Consider the following 27,420-nt stretch of genomic DNA (forward strand, 5'->3'; position numbering starts at 1 on the left):
ATTCTTTTTAGTTTTGTTTAGCTTTCTCTAGATTTAATGACCGTCATTTCGTAATTAATGAATGAAGAGATATATTTCTCATAAACTTATTAGAAAATTTCTTCACAAAGCTGTGCAATTTTCTTATTAGTATTAGGAAAGAAACATTAACGTTAAGTGTGTTAAGTGTGAGCGATTTTAGCCGGTGTTATTTTATTGTTTAGAAATGTGTTGATAAATCATAAGCTAGCGTATTATTACGTGAGGCAATTAATATCCGTAAAATTTCAATAAATAAAAACAAAGTACAATGAAAAGAAGAGAAGTGAAGAAAAAGTGAGAGTTTCACTATATACCACCACAGCGCATGCATGAGATTCCAATCATTTTGGTGAACAAATAGAGAAATTTCCATATAGAAGAAAACAAAGTGTGTGTTTGTGAATTCTTTTTTTTTCAGAAACAGATAATATATTTAAGGAAGCAAATAAATGCACTGAAAATACTGAAAAACTATAATAATTATTTATTATTGTGGATATTCATCTAACGCTGGCTTGTTATGGACGATAAAACACCGCGTACACCTGCCCCGTCACCAACGGACGAGCATGCCAACAGCAGTGAAGTAGGTGCTACAGCTCTCCAGCCTACAAATTTTAAGGTTTTAATTATTGGAGCTGGTGTCGCGGGACTATCGGCTGCTAATCATTTATTGCAAAATGGCTGTAATAACTTCTGTATTTTAGAGGCTCGTGGTCGTATCGGTGGTCGTATTGTGTCCATACCGATGGCTAAACATAAAGTAAGTTCTCCATCCAAACTTTTTTCTTTTTGCATATGGTATAAGCGACGCACAACTCAGTTATGTAAGTTGAAAAAACAAAAATTTCCTATAGGATGAATAATGTTGTTTTTTTTTTTTTGATTCCTTATCGTTCTTTTTTGCTTTTGCGAAAAATATCGAAAGTTATTTTTAAAATTTAGGGCTTATTTTTTTTTGCAAATAAAATTTGCTCATGCCTGCAAGAGTTTATTTCCTGCTTAGATTGGCACATTTAATAATTTTCTTTCCCATTTATAACAATGTTAACGCTTTCCCCCTTTTTTTTTGCTTGATATTCTTTAAAAATTTTTTTATTTGATTTGTTTTTTAATCTGCTTTGCTTCATTTAATATGAACCATTAAAGATTCTATTATTCTTTAGTTGATTCAGCAAAAGTGCTCTTTTTTCTTTTTTTGGATTAACAAGGATAGACTTCCATTTATTATTAGTATTTCTTTTGTTTACATTTGAATTTTTCTATCTATTGATGATGGTTTTTTAAAATATACATCGAAATCTAGACATAAAGTTTAAAGCCAATAATGCAATAGATTTGTTCCTATCTGCCTCCGAATGCCTTTTGCGGTTCTAAAACCTTGTCTGAAGGAATTAACCGGCATAGCTCTTTCAAAGGAGAGCTAAATCGATTCGAAGAATTTCTTAGCTAAATGATAATTTTTCCCTTTGCCTTGAGAACGTTTAGGTTACAGCTTTCGTACTGGATCTTAATTTTCTTCTTGATGAAATCTTTGTTTGAAATTGGAAAATATGTTAAATCTCATCAAGATTTCCTCCAATAATGCTGAAAAAACTTGATATAAACAAGCTGGACCTTGTAAATGTAGATCTTTGAATTATTCAGGAAGTCAAAACACACACCTATATATATAAATATATATATATATATATAAGTCAATAATTATTGGATATATGTCTATTGGATTAAATATATTTATACATATGCATACATGAGTACGTATATATATTTCTATATAAATGGATGCATGTGTATGTATTTAATATATATACAGGCATATATGTAAAAAATTAGACCATGTATTTATATCTACCCATTTATATAAAAATATATATATGTACGTACGTATGCATATATAAGAGATAATTATTCCAGAATGGCTCGTCACGTTAGTTAATATGCACGGATCAGATTTCACAACTTATAACCTTTCGGCACTGCGGCTATCAACAGAAGGATAAAGTGGCCGATCATCTTTTTCTAATTTCTAGTATATATCGCATGATCGATACGATGTAGAATCAATATACCGGCTTTAGTCCCGTAATGAAGTACAGTCCACAACGTTGCGATGGGTATTAAAAGATTCGATTCGAACTCCTTCCCCGTTTTTTTTTCAATTCCCTTTTGCTTGCGCGTAAAGGTTGAGGCCATCAGTTAAACCAATTAAGTTTATGATATCTTCATACGCGCATTTATATTCTTCTAAACTCTTTCAAGGAAACTACAAATCACCTTGAAATATGCAAAACTTAACAACAATTTTCAAAATAACAAAAAATATATTTCGTTGCAAGTGTTCAATTACACAAAACTTTGCAAAATGTATTTTATTGTTATTCCGTAAGTGTATGTATTACATACGTACTTAAATTTTACTTTCACGCTCCAGTTTTGCATGAAGCTTTAGTTTAATGTCCAAACTGTTGTTAACAAAACATTTAATAGCCAATAAATATACAAAGCAGATCATCACACAACTGCATGTAAATATATTCAAACAATTGTTTGTACTACATATATATAAAAACGCAAATAACCATTTGTAAATACATTCAAACAATTTGCTAACAAGTGCCGGAAAAGGGAATAAAGAATCGATGTAATTGTTAAGACGTGCACAAATCATGCAACACAATTGCAGCGTCAACTTATATCATCAGCTAAGTGATAAGCTATAATCACTTAAATCAAATAAATGGAATATGAAGGAGCAGCATTGATCAGGTGATCAGCGTGAAAGTATAAAGCAAGTAAACCATATCTGTCCGTCTGTGTAATCTCTACGTGGTTGTCTTCTGGTCGCAAAAACGAAGTTATCAACTTGGTAGGAACAACAGAAGTTTCTCCAAGGGAAAAAAATAAATTTTCATAATCTTTTTCTATTGGATACTACAATTTTGGACAGATGGGCAGACATGCTTAGGCGCATTCGGAATTTGAAATTGGTCAAGAATTTCTTTATTTTATCGGATTTTATGAGGCTTCTGCTTCTGCGCCTTACAAAGGTAAAAAATTTATATTACGATATACTATATATAATATTGCGTAGGCGTGATCAATTTCCCCATATTTTTACAGGTGCCAGAGTAGTGAGGAAAAAACCACATCTTTTTCTATTTGAAAAACTGAAATGTTCTTAATTTACGTGGTACTGTGGGCGTGTCCTTCGATCAAATTCGATAACAGCCTGCGTGCAAGAACTTCCAATGTTGCTGCTAAACTTGAAGTCGATAGTTTAATTTTTGCAGCCAGAAGAACAGATATTTTTCAGACGGACAGACGGACATACTTAAATCGATTCAGAACCTGATGTTGAAGTTTCTTTCAGGGCATTGCAAACATTTTGACAAAATGTCCTTCAGCGTTGGGTATAAAAAACCTCTTTTTTAGGATACTTCCGCTTAAGGTGATCAATTCGAACATCAATTTTTTTTATTAAATATATTTTTCTCATTCAAATTCATCACCAATATGTTTTCAGTAGTCATGCGACATGTTGCTCCATTCCTAGGCGTATATAACTTTCCTACTTATCGATGCCGATTGTAGTATTTAAGTATACAGTATACCAACGGATGTAGAGTTTTCTTTAAATATAAAAGAAATTACTTGTGCTTTAATAGCATGTGTAAGCATAATTAGTTCGCTGCAGCGAGTTTATTAAACGCCCCCAACCACTGAACCTTGACGAAGCCAGTTAAGCGAGTATGTGAGTGACAACTTTTGCTGATTCGCTTCAGTTATTTTGGTTGTAAGACTTTATATTTACATTTTAACATATATGTGCATACTGCTTATCTCTATTACAAAAAGTAGGTGCGCTTACTTTGATCCCCATTGAAGAGCATTTATATAGTAGATAATGGGGATCGTATAACTTTGATTCATAAACCTAGAATTTTATTTAGCCAAATAAAATCATTTTCAAAGAAGTAGTACCCGCTTTGAATAATAGGTCTTCGTACTCCTTATGGTATGTCCAAACCAAACCAAATTTACTCGCTCGATGTATATTGATTATGTGTTATATGGTGTGTATCGTACATGTTGTGTAGTTTACTTTGTAGATTTTGATACAAATTGACAGTAAAGAAGTTATTCACACCTTGCTTAGGTCGAATTTTCCAATATTTACAACTAGTGCATACACGATATGTCTTAGCAATATCGACCTGGATAATCACTTTCTTTCTGTGTTCAGCTTGACTGCACTTTCCATGAGAAAATATATGTAGGGATTTTTACTAATGGCTCGATCGTTTTCATTAGTTTTTAAATTTATGAACGGAAAAGGGGGATAAGCAACAAGTAAAAACAATGTAGTGGGGCATGGCCCGCCCTAAAATATATCACATCAAATTACATTTATTTAAATAATGACTTTTCAAAATGAGTTATTACATGGAAAATGGTCAAGTAGGTTCCGATCCATATCATTTTCAATAACTTTCGTTCATGGGCTAAAATATGTCCGTATACCAAATTCATCGAAACATCTCAAAAGTTGCCAGATTGAACACAAGAAAAAAAGGCGGACATACGGACAGACATGTTTGAATCGAATCGGAGTTGCTTTCTGAATTGTTTTCTGTATCGATAGATACAACAAAAGATTGAACGACAAAATATGTATATACCCTGAAACGTCAAGATGCTCAATAATAAAGAGAAACCAATCCGTATAATTCAGCTTGAAAGATCGCTTAAAAGGATCGCTACACAATTTGGTCTAATAATATATCAGAACTTCCTTTAATATAGTTATTCATACCAGGTTAGGGAAAAAGAAATCCATTATTTCTTTGTAATGATCGATATATTGTGGTTTTGTCGACTTCGTTCAGGTATTCTTGATGTTAAAGATGTATCTCGCACAGATAATCCCCTCCTCAATAACGTCGATAAAATCACAGAAATGATCGAAGTTGGCCGGCATGTTAGCCACTCGGAGCATCGACCAAGAGTTAAAGATCGATCATAAAATAGTTTTAAACCATTTGTACAAAGCTAGATTCAAAGAGAGGCTTGGTATTTGGCTGCTACACCAAAGTAGGTTAAGGGGCATGTCTACGTCAATGCGGGTATTCGCAATGATCATGAATATACCAATTAACCTTCTGGTCCCCAGTCAAAATGAAAAATCACAAGGATGTACGTGGTAATGTGTATTCCAGACGCGTCTTAAGTCGTCTTCTTCAAATATCATTTTTATATCCATTCCCGGAGGATGAGGGGTATATTTAGTTTGTCAAAACATTTGTAAAGTTCCGAAGGAAGGTTCAGGAAGCTTTCTAGATCAGTGTCATATTTTGAATTGATTTAAGCATGTCTGTCCGTCCGTCTGTGTAATGTCATTTGTTCTGGCCGCAAAAATGAGGTTATCGCGTTCAAATTTGGCGGAAAAATTGGAAGCAAGGAGTTTGGCAATGAAAATGGGCCAATTCAGTCGAATGACATGCCAACAGTGACATCTCTGTTTTTCAAAAGGAATAAAAATTTGGTTTTGTGCTCATTACTCATAAACTACAACAAATCAATCTACAACCCGCTGGCGTAAGTGCGGTGATGTAATCCCTGTACAAAAAAATGGGCCACGCCTACCCAGTGCTATAAGGTCCCATAACTTCATTTTTTTCCAATACCTTCCTAACGCCCAGGTAAAATCTTCAACAATCCCATAAAGTATATAAATTCTTGGTCAATTTTAAATTCGAAATGCACGTAACGCTGTCCGTCTGTCCTTCTGTCCCACTGTGTAATATCCGTGGTAGACATTTTCTTGTTTGCAGCAATGAAGGTATTGGTTACAAATTTCTGAAAGATTTTGAAAATGACTTAAGCTTTTCAAACGATATGTCTACAAGGGCCACATGCCTGTGCGACTAAACTTGATAAACTACACATAAACTTCCACTTTTATTCTGAAAATATAAAAAATCAACCGCGCCCACTTCATACTACCGAGCATAAAAATTTAATTCTTTTACTTTTTTGTCTGTTCTAGGATAATGGTGATGGGTGTAGCGGATTCGGTCAAGACCGAATATAATTTTCTTACTTGTTATTTTGCATTATTCATTTGTGCATGTGTACGTTCGCAAAAATGTGGGTTGATTTGTTTGTTTATGTATTTATTTTTTGCTCGATGCATTTACTATATATGAACGCCATATAAACAACGATTGTTTATTAATTTATTATAAATTGCAGTTATGTTTATAACTAATTTCGGTACCGTCATTAAAATCGTATTCATTAACTTATTATAATCAAATCAAGTTTGATGGAAACATAAATATACATATGTATGAAAATGTGTCAAGGTCTAGTCTAGTCTTCCAGGTTTTCTACGCAAACTTAAATAGTGAACTATAAAGTTAGTTATTTAAGAGTCCGAAGCATTTATTGCGTCTATTCATAAATCACTGTCTTGAAGTTAAGATATTTAACAAACAATGATCCACAACGCTGGCACTTCTATATAAACTATGATCTTTCATAGTAGCCAAACTGCAAATTGTTTTGGATAACTCGAAGGGAGCAAAGTGTTCATTACAATCTTCATCATCATGACAATCGCAGCGCAATAACATTTGCTGGCTTGAAGGAATATATATGCGCTTATTGCGTGTGGTGACTGCTCCCTTCGACATGGACGTTGGATTGTTGAATCAATCGATAAATTGATTCTACCCATCTAAATAATAAAGTTTGCTATTTTACCCGAGGAGGCTTCTCGTCGTTCATCACTTTGACCACATATGATATAAGGATATATTAAATTTGTTCGGATGTATGCAACACTTGACATATCGATCGATTCAGAATCACGCCTAGAATCATTTCCTGAGTCAATCTAGGTTTGTCCGTCCGTCTGCCCGTCTTGTTTTTTATATTATTTGCCCTACATCCGGCAGTTTTTAAGATAGTTTGAGGAAATTCGGTACACTGATCCTTTTGGCCAACGAACTAACGCAATTGGGAATGTTTCGGATTGGACCACTTCTTCGACCACCTCCGATATTATGCCCTTCTTTGAAAAGTCGTTGTATAAATAACTGTAGGGTAGGTGCTGTGTACATAATGGTGGACCATGTCCTATCGTAGAGTATTTACTAGTTTTACCTAATATTACGATAGAAAATCCATAAAAGTTATTGGTAATCCAATCATGATGATGATAGATTCCATCATGTGAAGCTTTCAAATATGCATCGAAACAGTTGCTTCATCAACGTTGGCTGCCTTCTATTCCGATAACACGATAACTGCCAGAAAGAAGAGAGAAAAAATAAAAAGATCGTGGCTGTCTACTGGGTTTATGCCCAGTCAATAACTATTGATTGGGCCTTTACTGACCAAGCGCTGACTATAGTTAAGAGTAAAAAAAGGCTTGGATCCGCGAAAGCTGACTTCGTAATTGCGGCTAGTCAGGCGGACGATTTGCGGTTATATTCGACCGCTTTAGCGATCGGAGTCATTTAAGATAATAATACGAGTCGTGTTTGACCGATCTGCATAGTATTTTAAAGACGAGCATTTCCGAAAAACATTTTGCATTTCATTTTTCTCCCACTCTCCCACTTTCTTGTTGCTGTTTTGTTGTGGGAAAGGTGAGATTTTTGTTTTCATCTTCAAAATGTATTTAAACCAAAACTAAAAATCCCAAAGACTTTCCCAATTTCCTAAAATACATTGTTTATATGCCATCACATTACTCATGATCAACATTTATCAAACTTTCATTACGAGAAAATGCATAGACGCAAGAGTTTCTAATTTGGTGAAGCAATTGCTGCTTCTATAATAATATCTCTTGCGAAGTAGGGGAACCTCGTTAAGATTACATTCACCTGAAAACATGTAAGCACTAATAATTTTTCGAAAACAAAATATAATACATGATCGTGTTGATATCAAAGATATTCATATTTCTATAGTTTTAGTTAAACTTATGTTAAAAGTGTTTTTGCATTTTCTGAATGATTGCAGGTTGAACTCGGTGCCAATTGGATACACGGTGTTTTGGGTAATCCGATTTTTGAAATAGCCGTTCAACACGGTCTAGTCAGTGTGGTTAATATACCTAAACCGCATAAAATCATCGCTACCACTGAAGATGGTTTACAAGTTCCTTTCAGTATATTGCAAGAAATTTATGAGGCATACGTATGCTTTTTACGCCGCTGCGATGAGTATTTTTTATGTCAGTACAGTCCTCCACCTGATATTAATAGTGTCGGCGAGCATATTAATTATGAAATTCAAATCTATTTAAATACACTGGACGATCCTAAAGAGAAACATTTGAAACAATTGATTTTTAATTGTTTACTGAAACGTGAAACTTGTATAACAGGCTGTCACGATATGAATGAAATAGATCTTTTGGAATTAGGTAAATGCGTGTCAATGATTTATTTTATGGAAAGAAAAAAGTTATCAAATGATTTACATGAATTCATTATCAACAGGTAGTTATACGGAACTACAAGGTGGTAATATTGTTTTACCAGCTGGTTACAGTTCGATACTGCGACCATTAACCGCTGAAATATGCAAACAATCGATTATAACCAAGTGCCCGGTTAAAAAAATCCATTGGAAACGGAAAAAGACTTTAACCGGTTTGGATACAGTAGACGAGGGTTCCGAATGCGAACAAGATTCCGATGATTCCGAGAAAACAGTTACGGAATTTCCAATTGCCGGTTCAATAACATCGACGACAGTTAATAATAGTCCTTCACGTGGTGGTTCGGCTGAATCGGATTGCAATGACGATTATCCAATACAAGTAACTTGTGAAGATGGCAGTATCTTTAAAGCGGAACATGTGATATGTACCGTACCATTGGGTGTCCTAAAGCAAAATCATAAAACTTTATTTGATCCTGAACTGCCGCATTACAAGCAAGAGGCCATAGAGCATTTAATGTTTGGAACTGTAGATAAAATTTATTTGGAATATGATCGGCCCTTTTTGAATGCGGATATTTCCGAAGTTATGCTGCTTTGGGACGATGACAAATATGATCTTAATGCCTCTTCTAATGCGGAACTTGACTCCTCAAATGATTATTTAAGTAAAAATTGGTTTAAGAAAATCTATTCGTTTGCCAAAGTAACGGATACTTTACTATTGGGTTGGATATCGGGACGCGAAGCCGAGTATATGGAAACCTTAGACGACGAAGTTGTCGCCGACAAGTGTACAGAAATTTTAAGAATTTTTTTACAAGATCCTTGCGTACCGAAACCAAAAAAATGTGTTTGGTAAGTAAGGGAATAATTAATAAAACACATGATTAAGTTGAAAAATAGAAGATAAATTTTTCTAAACATGCAGCACTAGTTGGAAATCGCAAATGTTTACCAAAGGCTCGTATACCTCAATACCGGTAGGTGCTTTACAAGAAGATATAGAAAATTTGGCACAACCTCTTTACGCTAGTTCTCAGGCTTTAAAGGTTTGTAACTTGTAAAATTTAAACAGACAGACAGACAGACAGAAAATAAAATTATGTTTTATATATTTTTTTATAGCCCGCTGTAGTATTTGCTGGTGAGCATACGCACTCCAATTTCTATTCAACTGTGCACGGTGCCTATTTAAGTGGTCGTACGGCTGCCCAAAGTCTCTTAGGCAAAGAGGAACCTAATGAGATTATCTTAGAGTCGGACGGTAGTGATTTAAGTGCTTGGATTCAGGGTATAGCGTTGGATTAAAAATTTTGATTCAAAAATTTAAAAAAAAAAAAAAAAAAACCAAAAAAAAAGAGCACATTTTTATTTTTTTTTTTTTTTTTTTTTTTTTTTTTTGTTAAGGTTATTACAAACATACCTTCCTACCTTCACGCCTCTATCATTATTGAGATTGTAACAACCGAACACCTCATAATCCGTAATATTTGCTCTCATACACTCAACTCTATAGTTTTATAGAACATGTTTTGTTTTTCTTTTTTTTTTTTTTATTACTGATAATTATTCGTTTTTAATCAAGTGCTTTTTTGTTGAAAATTTTTCAATTTGTATTTGGTGCTTTTATAAAGTGCTTCTAACGTGATATACATATATACAACATGCAATTTAATTTATAGTTTCCATAAAGTTTTATAGAGATAAATGATATAACAGAAAAGACTCCTCTTCAGTATAATGACCTTTGTAGATAAGTTTGCTCTCTTTAAATTTATTAACAATTCATTCTCTCTACACACACATTAGTCGAATTAAAACATTTTCTAATTTTTATATCCATCGCCAAAAAATGAGGGGTACAGGGAGGAGGTTATATATATATATATATATAACGTAAAATTCTGAACCGAGTTAAGCATGTCCGTCCGTCTGCCTGTCCGATTGTACGTCTGATCGCCTTTATGCCATTATCCTGGTCCGAACAATGAATCTATCGACTTGAAATTCGGCAGAAATATTAAAGAGTCTTGTAGGTTGGTATTGAAGATGTGCCAAATCGCTCGAAAGACACGCCGACAATGACACCTCTATTATGCAAAAGAAAACAGAAAATTGTTGTTTTACTCAGTAATGATAAACGATAGCAGATAAATCTACAAAATCTGAACGTACATATCGTACGAACATATCCAAGCTATATTATATAGGCAAGGTAGTATTTGTAGTGCCTGTACAAATGTGCGGGAATATAGATTCTAGGCCAGTTTCAAGTTCGGAGTATACCTAAGTATGTCCGTCTGTACGTTTGTATATCTGTCCGTCTACAAAAGCGTGTAGTATCTGTGATAGACAATCCCTTGTTCGCAAAAATGAACATTTTGACTAGGACTTCGGGAGAAAGAATTTGGGAATGACCTAAACATAAAAAATCAACCGCTCTCCTTCGCTGTAAGAGAATATGAAAAATAATTCTTCTCATTTTTTTTAGTCCCTTTTTTTAGGATAACGGTGATGGGTATAAAAGATTCGGTCACGACCGAACGTAATTTTTTTACTAGTTTCTTTTTTTAATTTACTTATTTATTTTTATACATCTAGTAAACATTTGTTTAATTTGTTTACAACTAAGCAATTTCAAAAAAAAAAAAAAAGTTGCATAAATATTTTTTTAGTATTTATTTTATAAGTTGATTTTCTCTATTCTTCTTTTATATGTAAATTAATTTATTTTTACTCAAACACGAAAACTCTCTTAATATAATGTGCATTAAAAACTGTATGTAGATATTAAAAAAGAAAATTGTTAAAACTGTTTAATTTCTTGCAAATTCTTTTCTTGTTAATAAAATGCTGTTGGTTTTTATTCTTTTTATTAATCATGAAACGACGAGCTCTACTCTGTCTGTTGAGCTATTCTTATAAACATTTAATATCGATTAATAAATAAAAGCTTGGGTATTGTCTGTAACAAGTATGCAACGCTTAATTCATTGTTATTAAATAACAAAAAAAAAAAAAAGAAAAAAAAAAATTGGAAAGGAATTTCTTTTTTTTTCTACTCCCATCACAGGAGGCATGGAATGTACTTAAATTCTTCGTCTCCAGGAATACGCATTGCAGAGCTCATTCGTATATGTTTGTTTATTTATAAGGTAGTTGTACATGGATAATGAATTAATTTTGCGGTACAGTCATATAATTAGCTTGTGCTACTTACGATGTAAAAAGGGGTTATATTATCGTCGATTGTGTTCTATCATCCCTTTCGTGGCATTACCATGTGGAACAGCGTCCTATTGTTAAGTACTATGCTATATAAATTCCTGTAGAGGCTCTCGCATTGCGAATCATGGGCCGGAGGAGACCAAAGATAGAGTAGGGTATATAATGGCTTAGGGCTTATGATCTGCCCGTTCGATAAGTAGGTTTCGTCCGTTCGTCTATTCATATAAGGGTAAAGTACGTGCATTTCTTTTAGGTATAATCGGATGTGGATTGTCCGTTGGACAAAAATTTGTCACACCCACATATCTCCAGAACTAGCTATATCATCAATAGCACGTACGAATGTCTCTAAAACCAGCGGTCCTCCCTAAGCGGTACTAAATATAATCAAGTTCGTATCTCGATGGTTGAACAGACCTTAAAGACATACAGACAGCTCCTATTACAATGAAATTGGTGCAGCGAGAAAGATTTCACGCAGCTGTTGAAGACATTAATTTTGATGCATTTGGAGATATGGTGGAATTTTGTTGGCTATAGGCTTCTTTGGCCTTGCTTACACGCTTCACGACATCCTCTTTCCAGCTCACGGTGGCTGTTATTTTGCTATCCAAATAGGAGAATGATTGGACGTCTTCAAGCTGTCCTTACTGCATTGTATTTGTTGCGTTGACTCTCATGGACTTACTTTTCTTGGTATGTTTATCTTGAAATCACAAATTGCTGCTTCAGTTGCTACGTCTTTCAGTTTCTATTGCGTATTATCAAATTTATGAGACAGGTGTAGAGTAAGTCTTCGAGGCGGCCATTTAAGCGCCAGGAAATGCCCTTAGGCATTAATGTGGTTTTTGTCATAATATTGTCGATGACCATGATGAATAGTAGAGGGGATAAGTGGACAGCTCTGATCGGCATCTATTTTGGGATTTATACACATGTTCGCGTAGGACGCGATACTCAAAATTGCCATATAAGGTCTTGGAAAGGGATGTAAGTCTCTCTCTCTCGTATGCCTCCGCAGCGATATGTGTTCGAGCTTTCGGAATAGTGGAGGATGTCGAACGTCTTCTTAAAGTCGTTGTTGATTATTTACAGCGGCGATCGCCATTTGACGGATTTGTTGGGACGGAAGCTGGCTTGTTTGTTGCTCATGTCATGGAATAATGCGTCTGATGATCGTTTGTTTATTATGTTCGTTACTATTTTCCCCACCATTCTAAGGAGCATTATATCCCTCCAGTTTTTGAGTTCGGTTAGATCTCCTCTTTTTAGAATTGTCATTATCTTATCCTCTTTGGGATCGTTGCTGATTCGGTTAATGTCTAAGAACTCGTCTATGATTCGCAATATGCTAACAGTTCTTTTTCAAGTAGCTTAATAAACTTGGCTAACTACTTAGTTGACTAGTGTGAACCTGAATGAATCAAAAATGAATGCAAGAATCTTGACCCCTTACATACACGATATTTTTTAGATTTTCCAATAAAAAAAAAGACCACCCTTTCATAGTAGCGAAACGATTTTCGATACGTTTATTCATTATAATATGTATTAAGAAGATAATTATCATCCTGAAAGTCGACTACATATTTATTATAAATAATAATTTTTGATTTTTGTAAACTTCTTTATATTTAATTCAATTCTAGGTGGACCATGGCGACCTTTTATTTCAAAATTGAATTTAAATATTTTCATTGCCCGAGATCGCAGTTGCAAAACATTTTTTTTTAGTTTGCTTTAAAATAATGATTAATACTAAAAAAATATTATCGTGAACTTATTTTTTCTAACGAATCTTACCACGATGAGCCTCACGGACTCACTGTCAGAAACAAATGCACAGGAAGGACCCAACCGATTCAAAATTTGGGATAGAGATGCATTGAGGAGCTATGCAAAACCATAACCGTAATAATACATTTAATAATACCTTTACGAGCCATCAGTTGAATTAAAGTTTATGCAGAACTGTAAAGTCTTTCATAAACAATCTCCTAGCCGCCAAAATGAAGGTATCGCGTACAAATTAGGCAACGATATTTGAGTTTCATGCATTCAGGCTGGTGTTGAAAGTGTGCTAAATCGTTCGACGGATATGCATGCCTACACTGTAAGATAAAATCTTCTTTCTGGATTTTTGATCGGCACTTATAAACTGCAATAGATGCACAATAAACACTTCCATGTTTACTATACAAAAATGGAAGTAATCAGCCAAGCCCAGTCAATGTTATAGAGAACGAAATTTTATCTTTTTGGTCATTTTCTTAATCTTTTTATACCTTACACAAGTTATGATACAAGGACATATTAAATTTGTGCGAATGTATACAATGCTCAGAAGGACTTGGTGTACACCCACCTTTCGCTATACCAATCGATTTGGGATAATTTCTTTTCGACCCTTCGGAGAATCATAGATGCACCGAAACCCTGAGCTTTTTTTGGTATTCCCTATAAGCCTTGACTTTTGCTTTCATGGTTCTCACTTTAGAGAGCTTCACAGTCAACGGCAAAGAAGCGTTTAAGGTTTACTATCTATAACCTGGCGAAGGGTTTTTTCTTGGAAGGCTAAGGGGATATATCGGAATAGTGCTCCTCTTTCTCCCATTTGGCAGGCCTGCAATGGAGGTCATCAAACTAACTCTGATTCTGATGGTCAACGGAGTGTAAGAGGGCTGAAGCACAGTTGGGGATGCGCTGTGTGATGCCATATTTGGAAGCACTATTTCCTCGTGAGGGGATAGCGTAATGAATGGCCTTGCGGGCCGTGTGAAACGTCCAAAGACAAGAGTGACTCCAGCCGTGTGCAGCAAAAAAGAGTCCGAAAGCTGTACAGCTTGGCCTAAGTTCGTACAGTACCACGGTAAACAATGAAATTACTGGGCCTTTTTTTTTTACTGCCACAAAAAATAAGCTTCCACAAGACAAAACAATCTAATTTTCGAAATTCTGTAATTTGTTGAACCGTAGACCTTAACATGATGAAAGGGTTAATTTTTAAAATTTGATAGCATTTTTTATATTTCAGTGCACCTAAAGGTTATCAAAATGCTAAGTCTTCATATGACAAGAGAGTCTAGTTTTTTTTTTTTTTATATTTACTCTTAATCGTGCAATTTATACCCTGCATAACTTACGTAAGTTTGTGCGGATATGGGCAACATGCAAGAAAATTTGACACAGACCCACTTTTTATTGTGCTGATGCTTGTTTGTACACCTGTTTGCAATTTTTGAAATATTTAATGACCAAAAATGTCGTCATGTTTTGGCCCAAAAACCAACGCCTTCGAAAACGGTTCGGGGGGAAACACTTTTTTGGCCCCATTAAAGTGCTACTTTGATAAGTAGTTAAATGAATAACTCCAGGTAGAGTTGGCCATAGCCCAACATAGTGCTTTTACTTGTTTTTTTACTATATCTGATCACCCACCTGGGGAAATGCGATATAGTCGTCAGAAAGGATTACAGCTAAAAGAAGACGGGAAAAAACTAAAGCCGAGCAGTGCGATTAATATTTTCTCTTCTTTTCATTTAACCGGGAATCTAGGTAAGTAAAGGTTGAAAAAGAAGAGAATATCTTGAACGTTGGTAGGTTGTTCCGCAAGTGGGCAGTGTATCTAAATTTTTTTGACAAATCACTCAGGAAATGTCCCCCCTAGATATGTGCATACCTAAGTGCTGCCAAATCGTATAAAAATATTATCCTAAGCATATATTTCGCAACGTAGGATACGATCCATCAATCGTATTCAAAATGATTACATATGTTTTTCTTTTATTATAATACTATAAAATTTATTAATCATTAATTTTCTTTTAATAAAGCTATCACATTTTTTTTAGTATTCTATTTGTATATATATTATAAAATTAAATAGTAGTTATTCAAAATTTTCAGATGAATAAGTTATCGCATTAATTAGTTGGAAACAGTTCGTTATAAGTAAAATTCTCCATAATTTTACGAGCGATTGCAAGGAATTTTTTATCTAAAGCGCGTTCAATCGGGCCAATTAACTCATTCGTGAATAGCTCGAAATTCTGATTAATTGTATCGTTGACTACATCGCCCAAGGTTTTATCGCCATTAAACAGATTTTGGAGATTTATATTGCCTTTACCAGTTCGTACCTTAACCTGAAGATCTTTTACTCGTAAATACTCTTCACCATCGATAACTGTCTTCTCAACTATCAGCTTAACAAAAGCGTAGAAATTATCTGAAAAAAGGGCAATAAATACAATTATTACTAGAAGATGAAAATAGTAGAATAATTTGGCTTAATTGGCCCATCCTCTAGCATACAATTCGCATAATGAGAGAGAGTAATTTGAAGATAGTAAGAAAATGTAGTCGGATCTTTTATCTTAAAAAAAAAAAAAAAAAAACAAGTAAAAATGCTTTAGTGGACCTGGGCCCACTGTAAAATATCCTACATCATCACACAATTATTCATACACGTATTTTTCAAAATAAGGTTTTATAGAAGAAGTGATTGAAAACGTGGTCCGTTCCGCACCTTTTTCAACAGCGTTCTTCTTTGTGTCAAAATTACAACTTGTAGCTTGAACACAAATATACGTGGCGAGACTTCCAATGAAAGGACAGATGGTCAGACAATCTTAAATCGTGTCGCTAACTGAATAAAAGGTCAGTGTACTTCAAGTCTTCGGGGATGTTGCTAACATCCGCACATCCCTTGTAACACAACTGACATAGGGTATAAAAAAAAAAATTGAACTTTTTTTCTCTGTTTAAACATGGCCAGTTTTCTCCATATTTGTGAAAGTACAGCAGGACCACCCACAGAATTCATTAGCATTTTCTTTCGTTATATCTGCTACAGTTTACGAGTAGTCAGCAAAAAGTCCAAATTCGTCGCTTTGGAGAACTGTGTTGTACTCAGTTTAGGTTGTATTGTAGGTGTGTGGTTCGACCTATTTCGTGCATGTCATCGCAAGTTTTTCAAAAGCTTTAGCCGTACTTGATATCGATCGAAATAGTTTTCGCGAATGTTTACCAGGGACAGACAAACTTGAAACGCGGCTCAAATCGATTTAGAATTGAATGCTGATGAATAGGGTTTATTGTTTGTAGAACCCATGAAGCTTCTTTCCGTGTGTTTCAAAAGTTTTTGCCTTTGAATGGTACGGAAAAGGCGTTTGAAGTGAGAGTATGTCTATCCTGCAGGATGATCTTAGTTCATGAAGACTCAAAATTTACTAATCTTGCAAAATCAATCCTTTACTCTGGCTCTTCATTCTTTCTAGCTTTAAGAAGCTCTACACATTAAAGCACTCATTCAGGGTTGATTCAAGCTGATTTTAGTATTGATCTGACTCTCAAAAATTTTTGGATATTTTCGCTTGCAAACCAAAATATGATTAGTCGAGTAGTTAGCAATCGCGGCTATCCAGTCAGCGATCGCTTATTCAAATCCCGGTGCGGTAGGCTTTGCTGCGATCACAGTTAGCTAGTAAGAGCTTTATCGGTAAAGGCTTACTGATAGGATACGCACCCACAAGTCTACGGCCACTCTCTGTTCCTTTATCTCTCTTTCTGTCCGTCACCAAATTATAGGTGCAAGAGATACCATCTCCTGAATGTTTGATCATATTGAAAAACGAGGAAAAAAGGTGGGAAGGAATTATCAAAAGAATTGCTTTTATTTGAATGCAGCTTTGCTCGTAAATCGAAAGTGACTTTAGAGGACTTTACCTGCGAAGCAGATCGAACTCAAGTTACTTGTATCATATGGCCGTGCCATAAAAGGTATCGATAAGTTTGTAGAAGCAGCCAGTCAAAAATTGCCCAAACCTTATGCGGGGGTATTACGTTTTCCAATGAGGGTTGGAAAGAAGATATTGCCAAAGAAAAATTGAGCAGGCGAATGTAACATCCAGTAGGGCGTAAAGTAGACCAACGCTTTATTGCACCGATCGATTCGAAAAATTATGGTCACTCCATCCCTCAGCCTGTTTGTCCATGTATTTTGTCCAGCTCGCAAATTGTTGAAATATTTTGATTATATTTTTTATACACAGATACTTTTGGGCCCAAGGACAAACGCTATCGAAAATAGTTCGGATTGGTCCATGCTTTCGACCGCTCCCCACATAATGGTTTATTTTGAAAAACCGTCATATGAATAACTGTAGGATGGCGCAGGATGTTTAATGGAGGGCCGTGACCCACTATACCATTTTTACTTGTATTTTACATTAACAATGAAAGTCTCTCCTTAGCATTAAAATTCGAAGTGCTTATACCAATAAAACAACTTACCCCATAGAATAGCAAAAAAAAAAAAAAAGTAGAAAGAAAACTCACCAAAATTCCCCGTAAAGGGACCCCTTCCTTTAATGGGTAGTGTTAAAATTTTTCCGCTTATATCATAATGACCTTCGCCTTCCAAATGAGGTAAATTCAATTCGAAATCATATCGTAGACCATCATCGCTTATTCTACGATGGAAGAAAATAAAGAGAAAGGAAAATGAATAAAGCGCAAAAGTCATTTACTAGTCTTGGTCTTAAGATTTCTATAACATACTTAAACTTTCGAATTTCGAAATTTGATGCACCATAAATATTAAGATCTATCGCCTTGACATTGATACCCGAACTGCCGCTTTCCAAAATATTTAAAGTGCCTAATGATAAAGGTTCCATTGCTGGGACGTTCAAGTCCTTAATGCCATTCTTTAGATGTGGTTTTATATGATTAACAGCATTAACTATACACTTCTCTATATTTGGATCGTTCCGTTTACAAGGAATAACGTAATCGGCTAAGTAAGTGAATAAAAAAGTGCTTGAAAATGTTATTTGCTTTTTGTGTTGACGAACTTACGTAGAGTAGCTGCATGAATGAGATCAACGTATCCAGCGAATACTACGCCAACAATTATTATTGTGAGTATAAAGAATTTCATGTTTTTTGTTGTTATTTTTTTATTTTGCTGTAACAGAAAACGATAAAAATGCAATCATTAACATCAACAGAGCAACTCATTGAATGCATTAACTTAGGGTTAATAATAATTAAATGCGATATTTGTTACGCCCATTAAGGTGTATTTTCAATTCACAATTGAATTTTTATGTACAAATTTGTTTATATCTATGTGACAATGCCTTTGTAATTTTACATCCTCTATAGGCAAATAAGAGTATACTAGATTTATCTCTACGTTTATAAACAGATACTTTTCGATCTTTACGTCTACACCTACCGCTATGGCTTTATTGGACGAAACCTTTCGATTCATTGAGCTTTATTTGCAAGCGATAACTTGCTTTCTCCATTTCAAGTGACTATATCAAAGATGGACTCTCTCCCTTTAAAAAAAGCGAAATCCCTATCTTACTATGTGATAACGGCAGCCATCACGGCTGTCAATTCTCTGTCGCGTTCACGCCCACATTCCGTACGCTTTGTAATCTTTGTGCCTGGATCACAATGACTAGATATCCGGATGTTCGTGAAGCCCAGAGTTCAGATTATAATTCTTAGAGCTAAACCGTAATTAGCAGGTCTTTGTCTCCGTCGTTCCCATGCCAACATTCCGTACGCTTGGCAGCTAATCTTTTATGCTTGGAATACAATTAGTAGATATCCCGACTCTCGTGATCCACATAGTGGAGACGATAATTCTTAGGTACGTTCGATATTAAGCAGCATTTAGCCACTCTTGCATTCGGTTAGCCCACCCATTCTCGGTTGCTTTGTAATTTCTTCTACATAGATTTGTAATGTTTACGAAGAAGTATCGCTCCAGCAATGCCAATCATTCAACTAACGCTCCCACGACTCTGGAGTCCTCAATAACATCGGGGACCTTTCGTAGACCTGCATAAACTGCGGCCGCTATCCTATCTCCACCTATAAAGGTCACCGCGTTTCACGAATAGGGGACGTTTCCTAAGTAGAGCAAGTAGATGACTTCCCTTAGGAGAAATCTCTGCGGCGAGATGCATTCGCAGCAGTCAAAGTACATATGGGAAATTGCATAAGAATCTAAAGCGATTTGGACCTATCTCTCTTTCCCTCTGTTCTTTGTTATTGGAAAGTCACAATCAATCTTTAAATTAATTTGATATATGTGGGCGTAATTCACCCGTCGATTATAACTAGCATTTCCTAGCAGATATTGCTCGATTAGTTTGAAATAACGATTTACGAATGTAAATTATTTACTCTTGAAACATGGCCACAACATCCCAAAGCTTTAACTCATAGCTTAAAAGCAATATTCATCCAATACCACATACGAATATTTTCTAAGATCATTTGAAAAGTTTGAGTAGAAACGATCGACATTATTTATAATAAATTAATTGATTTAAAGTAGTGCGTAGCTAAAATTCGCACAATGGTCGCTACAAAATTTTGTTGTCTATAATTATTTTTATATGATTAATAAAACAATTATTTTTATTTATTATACCCTACACCACTTGTATTATATTAAGTTAGTGCGGACGTATATAACTTTCAGAAAGGCTTAAGATGAACCCAATTTTTATTATATCGATCGATTCAGAATCGTAACCTGAATTGATCTAAGCCTGTCTGTCCGTCTGGGGTCTGTCCATGTAATTTGCTTTCAAGCTACATGTCGCAATTTCTGAGATATTTTGGCGAAATTTGGTATAGTGACGTGGGAGCGAACGTTATGGAAAATAGTTTGGACAGGTCCACTTTTTCGACCGTAGCCCGTATAACTAAAAAATTGCAATTTTTAAAATTTCTTGGCAAAAATTTTGGTATAGTGACGTGTTTTGACCTAAGGACCAATGCTATTTAAATTGGTTTAGATCGGCCCACATTTCCGGCCGTTCCCCACATAACTGAAAAATTGTAATTTTTAAAATATCTCGGTGAAAGTGGCCAAGTAGTAGCATTTCGGCATTCTAAATTGGTATGAAAACAATGGACCGCTTAGACTAAGACGGTTTTCTGAACCTCCTCTCATATAACGAAAAATAAAGTCCATATGATAAACAATTTTCACGGCTTCATGATGAAAATTATATCATAAAAATAATTGAACATGAAAAAATATTATCTCAAAACAATCTCGACTTATTTTTTGAGTCCTATCCTTCATAAGAATTTTCACGAAAATTGATCCTTTGTAGAGCAGAAAAGTCGAAGTTTGTGGTGATAAAAATTGACCCATAATAGTAATTTCATACAAAAATAAGAATTGTGTTAGACAATGCGGTGTAGGATATTTAATGGTCGGCCTTGCCCGATTGAAATGTTCTCACTAGTTTTTATATGATTAATAAAAAAATTATTTTCATTTTTTTTTTTTTTTTTTTTTTTTTCAAAATGTTTTACAGGGATTATGTGTTTTCATCCATCAATTATATATGCGAGCGCCAAGTATTCCTTTTTACACAAACAGTATACATATATTACATTAATTCAGTATTCAAATGCGGTTATAGGAAATTTCAACATCACGTTTACCAATTTCATTCGATTTTCATTAAAAGCAATTTGTTAAGATTTTGTTATGCATATTTATTATGGAATAATTTGTGTTCTTAGTAAGAAAATCAACAAATAAATCTCCGTAAGGGCAACTAAAATGAATCCCTTTAACACTAGATTGCCGGAGTGAGACAATTTGACTCTTTTATGATTTTATTGCTACATTAGTTGTGCTAAAGGATATCTTAATTTTATGCGGGCATTGTTTTATATTGTTTGCGGACATTGGGTTTACATTGGACTTTGGAATTATTTTCTTAAGTATGAACGCCATATGAAGTGTAGTGAACCGGTATATCTTTAAAGCGGTTCCTTAATAAATGCCACGTTTTAAGAAAAGGTGTTGCGTAGTGATTTTGCAGCTCATTCAAAAATAATGTTTAAACGACGACGGTCTTGATGAGACAACAAAAAAAATGGAATACTATAGCGGCAGAGATTTGCTTTTCTAAAGGACAACAAGTAAAAACCCCACAGCGGGTCCAAACTTCCTATTAAATACCCTATCCCATTACACAATTATTCATACAACGATTTTTGAAGATATAAAGGGCGTAGTCAAAAAAGTCGTTCGCTCCGAATCATTTTCAAATGCTAGTCATCCCGGAGCCAAAATGTGTCAGCGAACAAAATTCCATTGCCAAAATTGCAATATGAACACAACAAAACAAGACGGACAGATGGACCGACAAGCTTCTCAAAAGTCTTGCGACACGGCTTGCTTTATTGCGCTCGCTGTGTATAAAGAGTATATCTGAACCAGCGAGTTCACAAAGCGTTTATGCCCCTACATAGATAAAAGAATAAATCGCTGAAAAGGGGAAAATTTTTTTTCTCCATTTTCAAGTACTTTGTTGAAATGTTGAAATAAATTTAATATTTTATTTGATCGACAACAATCCCTGTGTGTGAAAATAATTGGCAATAGGTTCTGTCGTCATTTCGTCACAAAATTATGCTAAAACGCAATAACTATATAATTTGAACAAACAAAAAAAAAGGAAGAAATATCATAAGCGTGGCACGTGTTCCGGCAAGCGCTTCATATTAATTCATCTACAAATTGTATAGCTTTGCCTTCTTTTAAACAATAATTCATGAATATCATTACATGATGAATATCGCTTAGAAGTCTAGAATAACTACTTGAAAATGACAAATTATATATCATTAAAGTAAGCACTGTAAACGCAATGATAACGATTGTTATACGATGAGTTGATCATTAATCATTTGATTTCCCATAAAGCTAATTACAAATCACAAAATTTAATTAATTATTAAAGAAAAATTGCGTTTATATTTAGCGTCTAATTAACAATATTTCATTCTGAAATTGAATCAATTAAAGTCCAACTATCTACGAGATCCATTCGGATTAATCCACATAGATTAATTATTTATTTGAAATAATTTTCTTAGTCTTTAATAAAATATATTCTGGCAAATTTTTTATTAACTATACTTAAAAAAAAAAAGAGCAAATCGCAGTTCAGCTATAAATAGATCAACTCTGTTAAACTTAGGTTAATTATTAACTACATGTAATACTCTTACTCTTTAATTAGATATGCGGTGAAGAAAGGGCAACTTGAGTTTCAACTACCAGTAGATTGACTCAGGTTTAAATTAATTATTATCTTACTATAATATATCTTGGTCTTTAATTCGGAATGCTGTGAAGAAAAGGCAACTTGAGTTTCAACTACCTGCAGATTGACTCATAGGTTAATTATTACTTTGCAATAATCCTCTTGGTGTTTAATTAACTAGACTTTAAAAAAGAAAAATTTGATGTTCAACTATCTGTAGATTGATTGAGTTGAATTTAAATTAATTATTAATTCACTTTAATACTCTTAGTCTTTATTTAACTATCCTAGCAAAAGAGAGCGACCTGAGGTACAATTATCTGCCGATTAACTCACTTAAATTTGAATTAATTATTGTTCTACTATAATACTCTTAGTCGCTAATTAGATATGCTTTGAAGAAAGAGCAACCTGAGGTTCAACTACCTGTAGATTGACTCAGGTTTAAATTAATTATTATCACACCACAACACTCTGAATCTTTTATTAGATATGCTTCGAAAAAATAACAACTTGAGATTGAGACAGACTAGATTCACTCAGATTTAAATTAATTATTATCTTACTATGACTCTTACTCTTAGTCTTTAATTAATTATGCTACGAAGAAAGAACAACTTGACTACCTGTTGATTGACTCAATTAGATTCCAATTAATTATTAGCTTACTATAATACTCCTAGTCTTTAATTAACTATGCTACGAACCTTTCATTCTGAAAAGGAGCAAATTAAGGTACCTTTACTTATAGAAGAACTTAATTGAATCGAAATTAATTATTAATTAAAAATAAATTTTTGGTATCGAATCAATAATTAATTGAACCCTATATTGTATAACATAGTCAATTACGGTTGAAGTATAAAGAAATATCTATAAAAATGTCTTTAATTAATTATAAGAGTAATTTGAGACAGGTTGCCTAAGTTAATTTTCTGGGTTTCAGCCCACATAAGACTATTTAGGAAAAACAAGTTATTACACCCAAATAGGGACTACTTGCTGGTATTTCATCAAAAAAATAAATACCGATCGATTCAGAAACATTTGTTGAATAGATTTAAGGTCATTTGTCCGTTTTTGTCCATTTTTTTCTTCTGGTCAACCTATTAGACGTATATTTTTGAGATATTTCGCTTAAATTTGATACAGTGACGTATTTTGGTCCAAGCACAAACGCTATTGAAAACGATTCTAATCGGACTAATTTTTCGAGCGCTTTCCATATTACGCGTTATTTTAAAAAGTCGTTATAAGAATAACTGTAGGTCGATGTAGGATAATGAACTGCGTAGTACACTGCAGAACACTGTAGTGTTTTTGTTTGTTTCGTACGTTATTGTGTCATCTGGGAAAAAATACTACGTTATGTACAGTACATGTATATATACATATGGTGGACAGCTAGTTAGTCCTCTTAATGGCTGCAAAAAGTTTCCATGGTATGTTCAGTGTAGAATTTTAATAATAATTTTTTTCAGAGAATAAATTCTAAGGCTACGGACTTAAGCCCATAACATTCGAAAGGCTTATAGGCTTTATTAAAAAACTCTTGAGCAGCAGACTTGAAACCACGAACATTGCGAACAGTGGAGATTCTTTGCATACTACGCTACTAACGTGGATTTGAAATAATTAAAAAACTGTAAAACGTCCCATACAGACCCATCACATAATTGTACGTTCCCTTGCATGCACATAATCATCAATTGAATATATAATTTGTGAACTTAACATAAGACCTTGTATGTCAAATTACCCTCCCATTTTTTGAACATAATGAACAGTTCGGCAACAGATGATATACAAGCGAACGAATGAAAGGACAGGGCACTTTATTGAGAATACATATTTCTTTGGCGCTATTCGTGACCAATACAAGTACAAAATTGGTAAATACGCACCGGCGCCTTGAGACGCCGTGTCCTATTAAATAGCCTTATACCACTCCACAATTATTGGTATGACGACTATTCAAAATGCGGCCTTATATGGGAAGGGAAGGTCGAAAAAGCGGTTCTATCCGAACTATTTATGCTTGTCTTTGGACTAGAGTATGTATATGTGACCTGTAGATTGACCACAAGAAAAGGAAAAAGACGGACGGACAGACAAGCTTAAATCAATTCAAAAAATGGTTATAAATCAATTCTGATTAGCTGGATTTATCTCGAACAAGCGGTGCTATCCGAATTATTTTCAGTAGTGCTTGTCTTCGGGCCAAAACATCTCAGTGTCATAAACTTTTTAAAAAATGGCGAGCTTTATGAAACGAAAACAAAGCAGACCGACGGAGGGACAAGCTTAAATCGATTTAGAAAGTGATTTTGAGTGTAATAAAAGGTAGGTTTACCTCGAAACTTTCTGAGTGTTGCCTACATCCGGACAAACTTAATATACTCGCATACCACAAGTGGTGCGTAGGACATAAAGATGCATTTTCAATTGATGAATATTCATGTATTTTATCCAAAAGTGAAAAAACATTCGAAATCTCAGTCAAAACCAAATTTATCTATGGCTTAACTTTAATATCCCACTATAAGCGCAACCGTAAAATGATTTTATTTATATTCAACAACAAACTGTTTGTGACAATTTTTTTCTCTCTAATATAAAGTCTTTCCTGTATATATATATATATATATATATATATATATATATAAATTTTTTTTTCTCTATAATGAATAAATTTTACTTGGGTACACCTAAGGTGAAGTTGTTAGCACATCTCCTAATAGAGGTCGTAAAATAAAAAAAGGCTATAGTATAGATAACCGGACTGCTTCAAATAGTTTCCAATGTTAAACAAATATTTTCATTTTCATGTTGAGGATAAATAACAAACAACAAAACCAAGTTAATGAATTCTGTACTCTTGACCACACATTGAAAATGCACCTTAGCTTTATTTCTCTTATTTATTTATTTATTTTTATTTTTTTTTTTTTTTGGTGGCAGATTATAGACTTTGAAATTTTTGTTAAAAATTATAGAGCAAAAGGTCATTGTTTATGTTGAATATAAAATTCATTATACGAGTCTGTTTAAACTAAAGTGTAAAATTTTTTTTTTTATATTTATGGGATTTTTTATCCGAAACTTTCATTTTATAAAAATAATAATTTTACAATGGCAGTCCAATATACTTCAAATTCGTCGAATCTTCTTATTCTTAAATAATTTGATATTTACAAAGTGGCTTTTTCACGTTTTGATTACCGATTGTGAGGTAAGTCAAGTTTACATTTTGTGTAAAAAGTATCCGGAGTTGCTTGCTTTAGATCGTATGTTTGGAATCATTAGAAAAGACCAGGCTACAAAAGGAAGCTCAAAGCAGCGGAGACTTTTCAAAAACATGGCCTATTATTAAAGGAAGAATTTTTATTAATAATAATAAAACAAAAGTTTTGTTAAGAACAACATAAGCCAATCATAAGGTAATTTGATCAAGTCATTCATTTATTTTTCGTGAACATGTTTACTGGTGATGGTACTCTAGACCATATATTTTTTCCCAACTGAACAGCATAAGACAGCATAGATCGCTTTCTCGCTCAACTCAAACTCATATGTCTTTCGCGAAATAGCATTTTTAACTTTAGTGTGTAACCGAGACGCGCTAAAACCATATCAGAGGCCGATTGTAGAGTCATACATACATGTCCCAAAAATAAGCTGCGGAGGCAATCACTTAGCTGAAAGTTACTATTGCTATTTGCTATTTGGTAAAAACAACTCAGTAAAAAAACGAAAGCTAGATTTTCCATGACTATCCCTCCTGATCACGTTAGACCGCGTGAAGAGCATTTTTAGCATATTACTTGATACACCCTTTAGAGTATATAATATTTAGCAAACGCGGATTTTAATTGGCATGTATGTATGTACGTTGTTCATAGGGAAATATTTATTACCGATATCAAGACTTTTATTCCACACGGTTCATGTTTCTTAAGATACCAAATAAACTCGATAGCTTCAGATTACGGACTCTCTCTGTAACGAACAAAGAGTTTTGCAGATGTTGCCGATGAATTATACATTTTACTCAGTATCGCAAGAACAATTTTTCAAATGCAAAAATGCTGCCGGCAACATGTTCATATTGCGATCAAGAACGACAGAGCGGTCTCTGCTTATTTGCTTGCTTACTTTCTTCTTGGCAAAACATTTTCACGCAATGAACTTCGGTCAAGATATTATGAATGAACTCAAGCAAAAAAGAAAATATTTTCACTTCTTTAGCTAGATTTCCAAGAGTCATATGAGAATTTTCCTGATTTTTTCATTGTTTTTCAAATTTCGTTGAAAAAGAAATAAGGAAAAAATGGCCTCAAATTTTTCATAGTAAGCTAATCAATCCTTTAGGAAGAAAAAAATAAAACCATATTTACACCTGTTAGCATTTAAAAAAAAATCCAGCTACTATTTACATAGACTGCATATTTTCTGTCCTTTTTTTTAAATTCCTTCTTCTTCATTAAATTATTATTAATTTTTTTTTTTACAATCCCGTAGGAAAAAAATTAAATTATATTTACACCATTTGTTAGCATTTAAAAAGAACAAAAAATTCCGGCTACTATTTACACAGACT

The 27,420-nt window shown here is 34.0% G+C and overlaps 2 protein-coding genes across 2 annotated transcripts in view; one reads left to right on the forward strand and one right to left on the reverse strand.

Moving 5' to 3' along the window:
- Positions 1-78: 78 nt before the first annotated feature.
- Positions 79-9,814, forward strand: LOC119638135 (peroxisomal N(1)-acetyl-spermine/spermidine oxidase). The gene is made up of 5 exons (XM_038034788.1): positions 79-784; positions 8,059-8,464; positions 8,541-9,342; positions 9,416-9,536; positions 9,613-9,814. Exons 1-5 carry the CDS (start codon positions 542-544, stop codon positions 9,793-9,795), a joined length of 1,755 nt encoding a protein of 584 aa, XP_037890716.1. The 5' UTR covers positions 79-541; the 3' UTR covers positions 9,796-9,814.
- Positions 9,815-15,638: 5,824 nt separating this feature from the next.
- LOC119638082 (protein takeout) overlaps positions 15,639-27,420 on the reverse strand; it is a 12,303-nt gene continuing 521 nt past the window's right edge. Inside the window, exons 2-5 of the mRNA XM_038034706.1 lie at positions 18,577-18,685; positions 18,277-18,514; positions 18,055-18,188; positions 15,639-15,943 (exon numbers count right to left, since the gene is read on the reverse strand). Of these exons, the coding sequence (XP_037890634.1) occupies positions 15,639-15,943; positions 18,055-18,188; positions 18,277-18,514; positions 18,577-18,658 (759 nt within the window). The 5' untranslated portion in view covers positions 18,659-18,685. The remainder of the gene's footprint in view (positions 15,944-18,054; positions 18,189-18,276; positions 18,515-18,576; positions 18,686-27,420) is intronic.

The sequence above is a fragment of the Glossina fuscipes genome, unplaced genomic scaffold, assembly GCF_014805625.2.
Source record: "Glossina fuscipes isolate IAEA_lab_2018 unplaced genomic scaffold, Yale_Gfus_2 73, whole genome shotgun sequence".
NCBI classification, from domain to species: Eukaryota; Metazoa; Arthropoda; class Insecta; order Diptera; family Glossinidae; genus Glossina; species Glossina fuscipes.

What these genes read in the sequence shown, in the direction of transcription:
- LOC119638135 (XM_038034788.1), top strand. Translation starts at nt 542, where the DNA reads ATGGACGATAAAACACCGCGTACACCTGCCCCGTCACCAACGGACGAG. An exon ending in TACCGATGGCTAAACATAAA is followed by an intron (nt 785 to 8,058) that starts GTAAGTTCTCCA and finishes GAATGATTGCAG; the next exon opens with GTTGAACTCGGTGCCAATTG. An exon ending in AATAGATCTTTTGGAATTAG is followed by an intron (nt 8,465 to 8,540) that starts GTAAATGCGTGT and finishes CATTATCAACAG; the next exon opens with GTAGTTATACGGAACTACAA.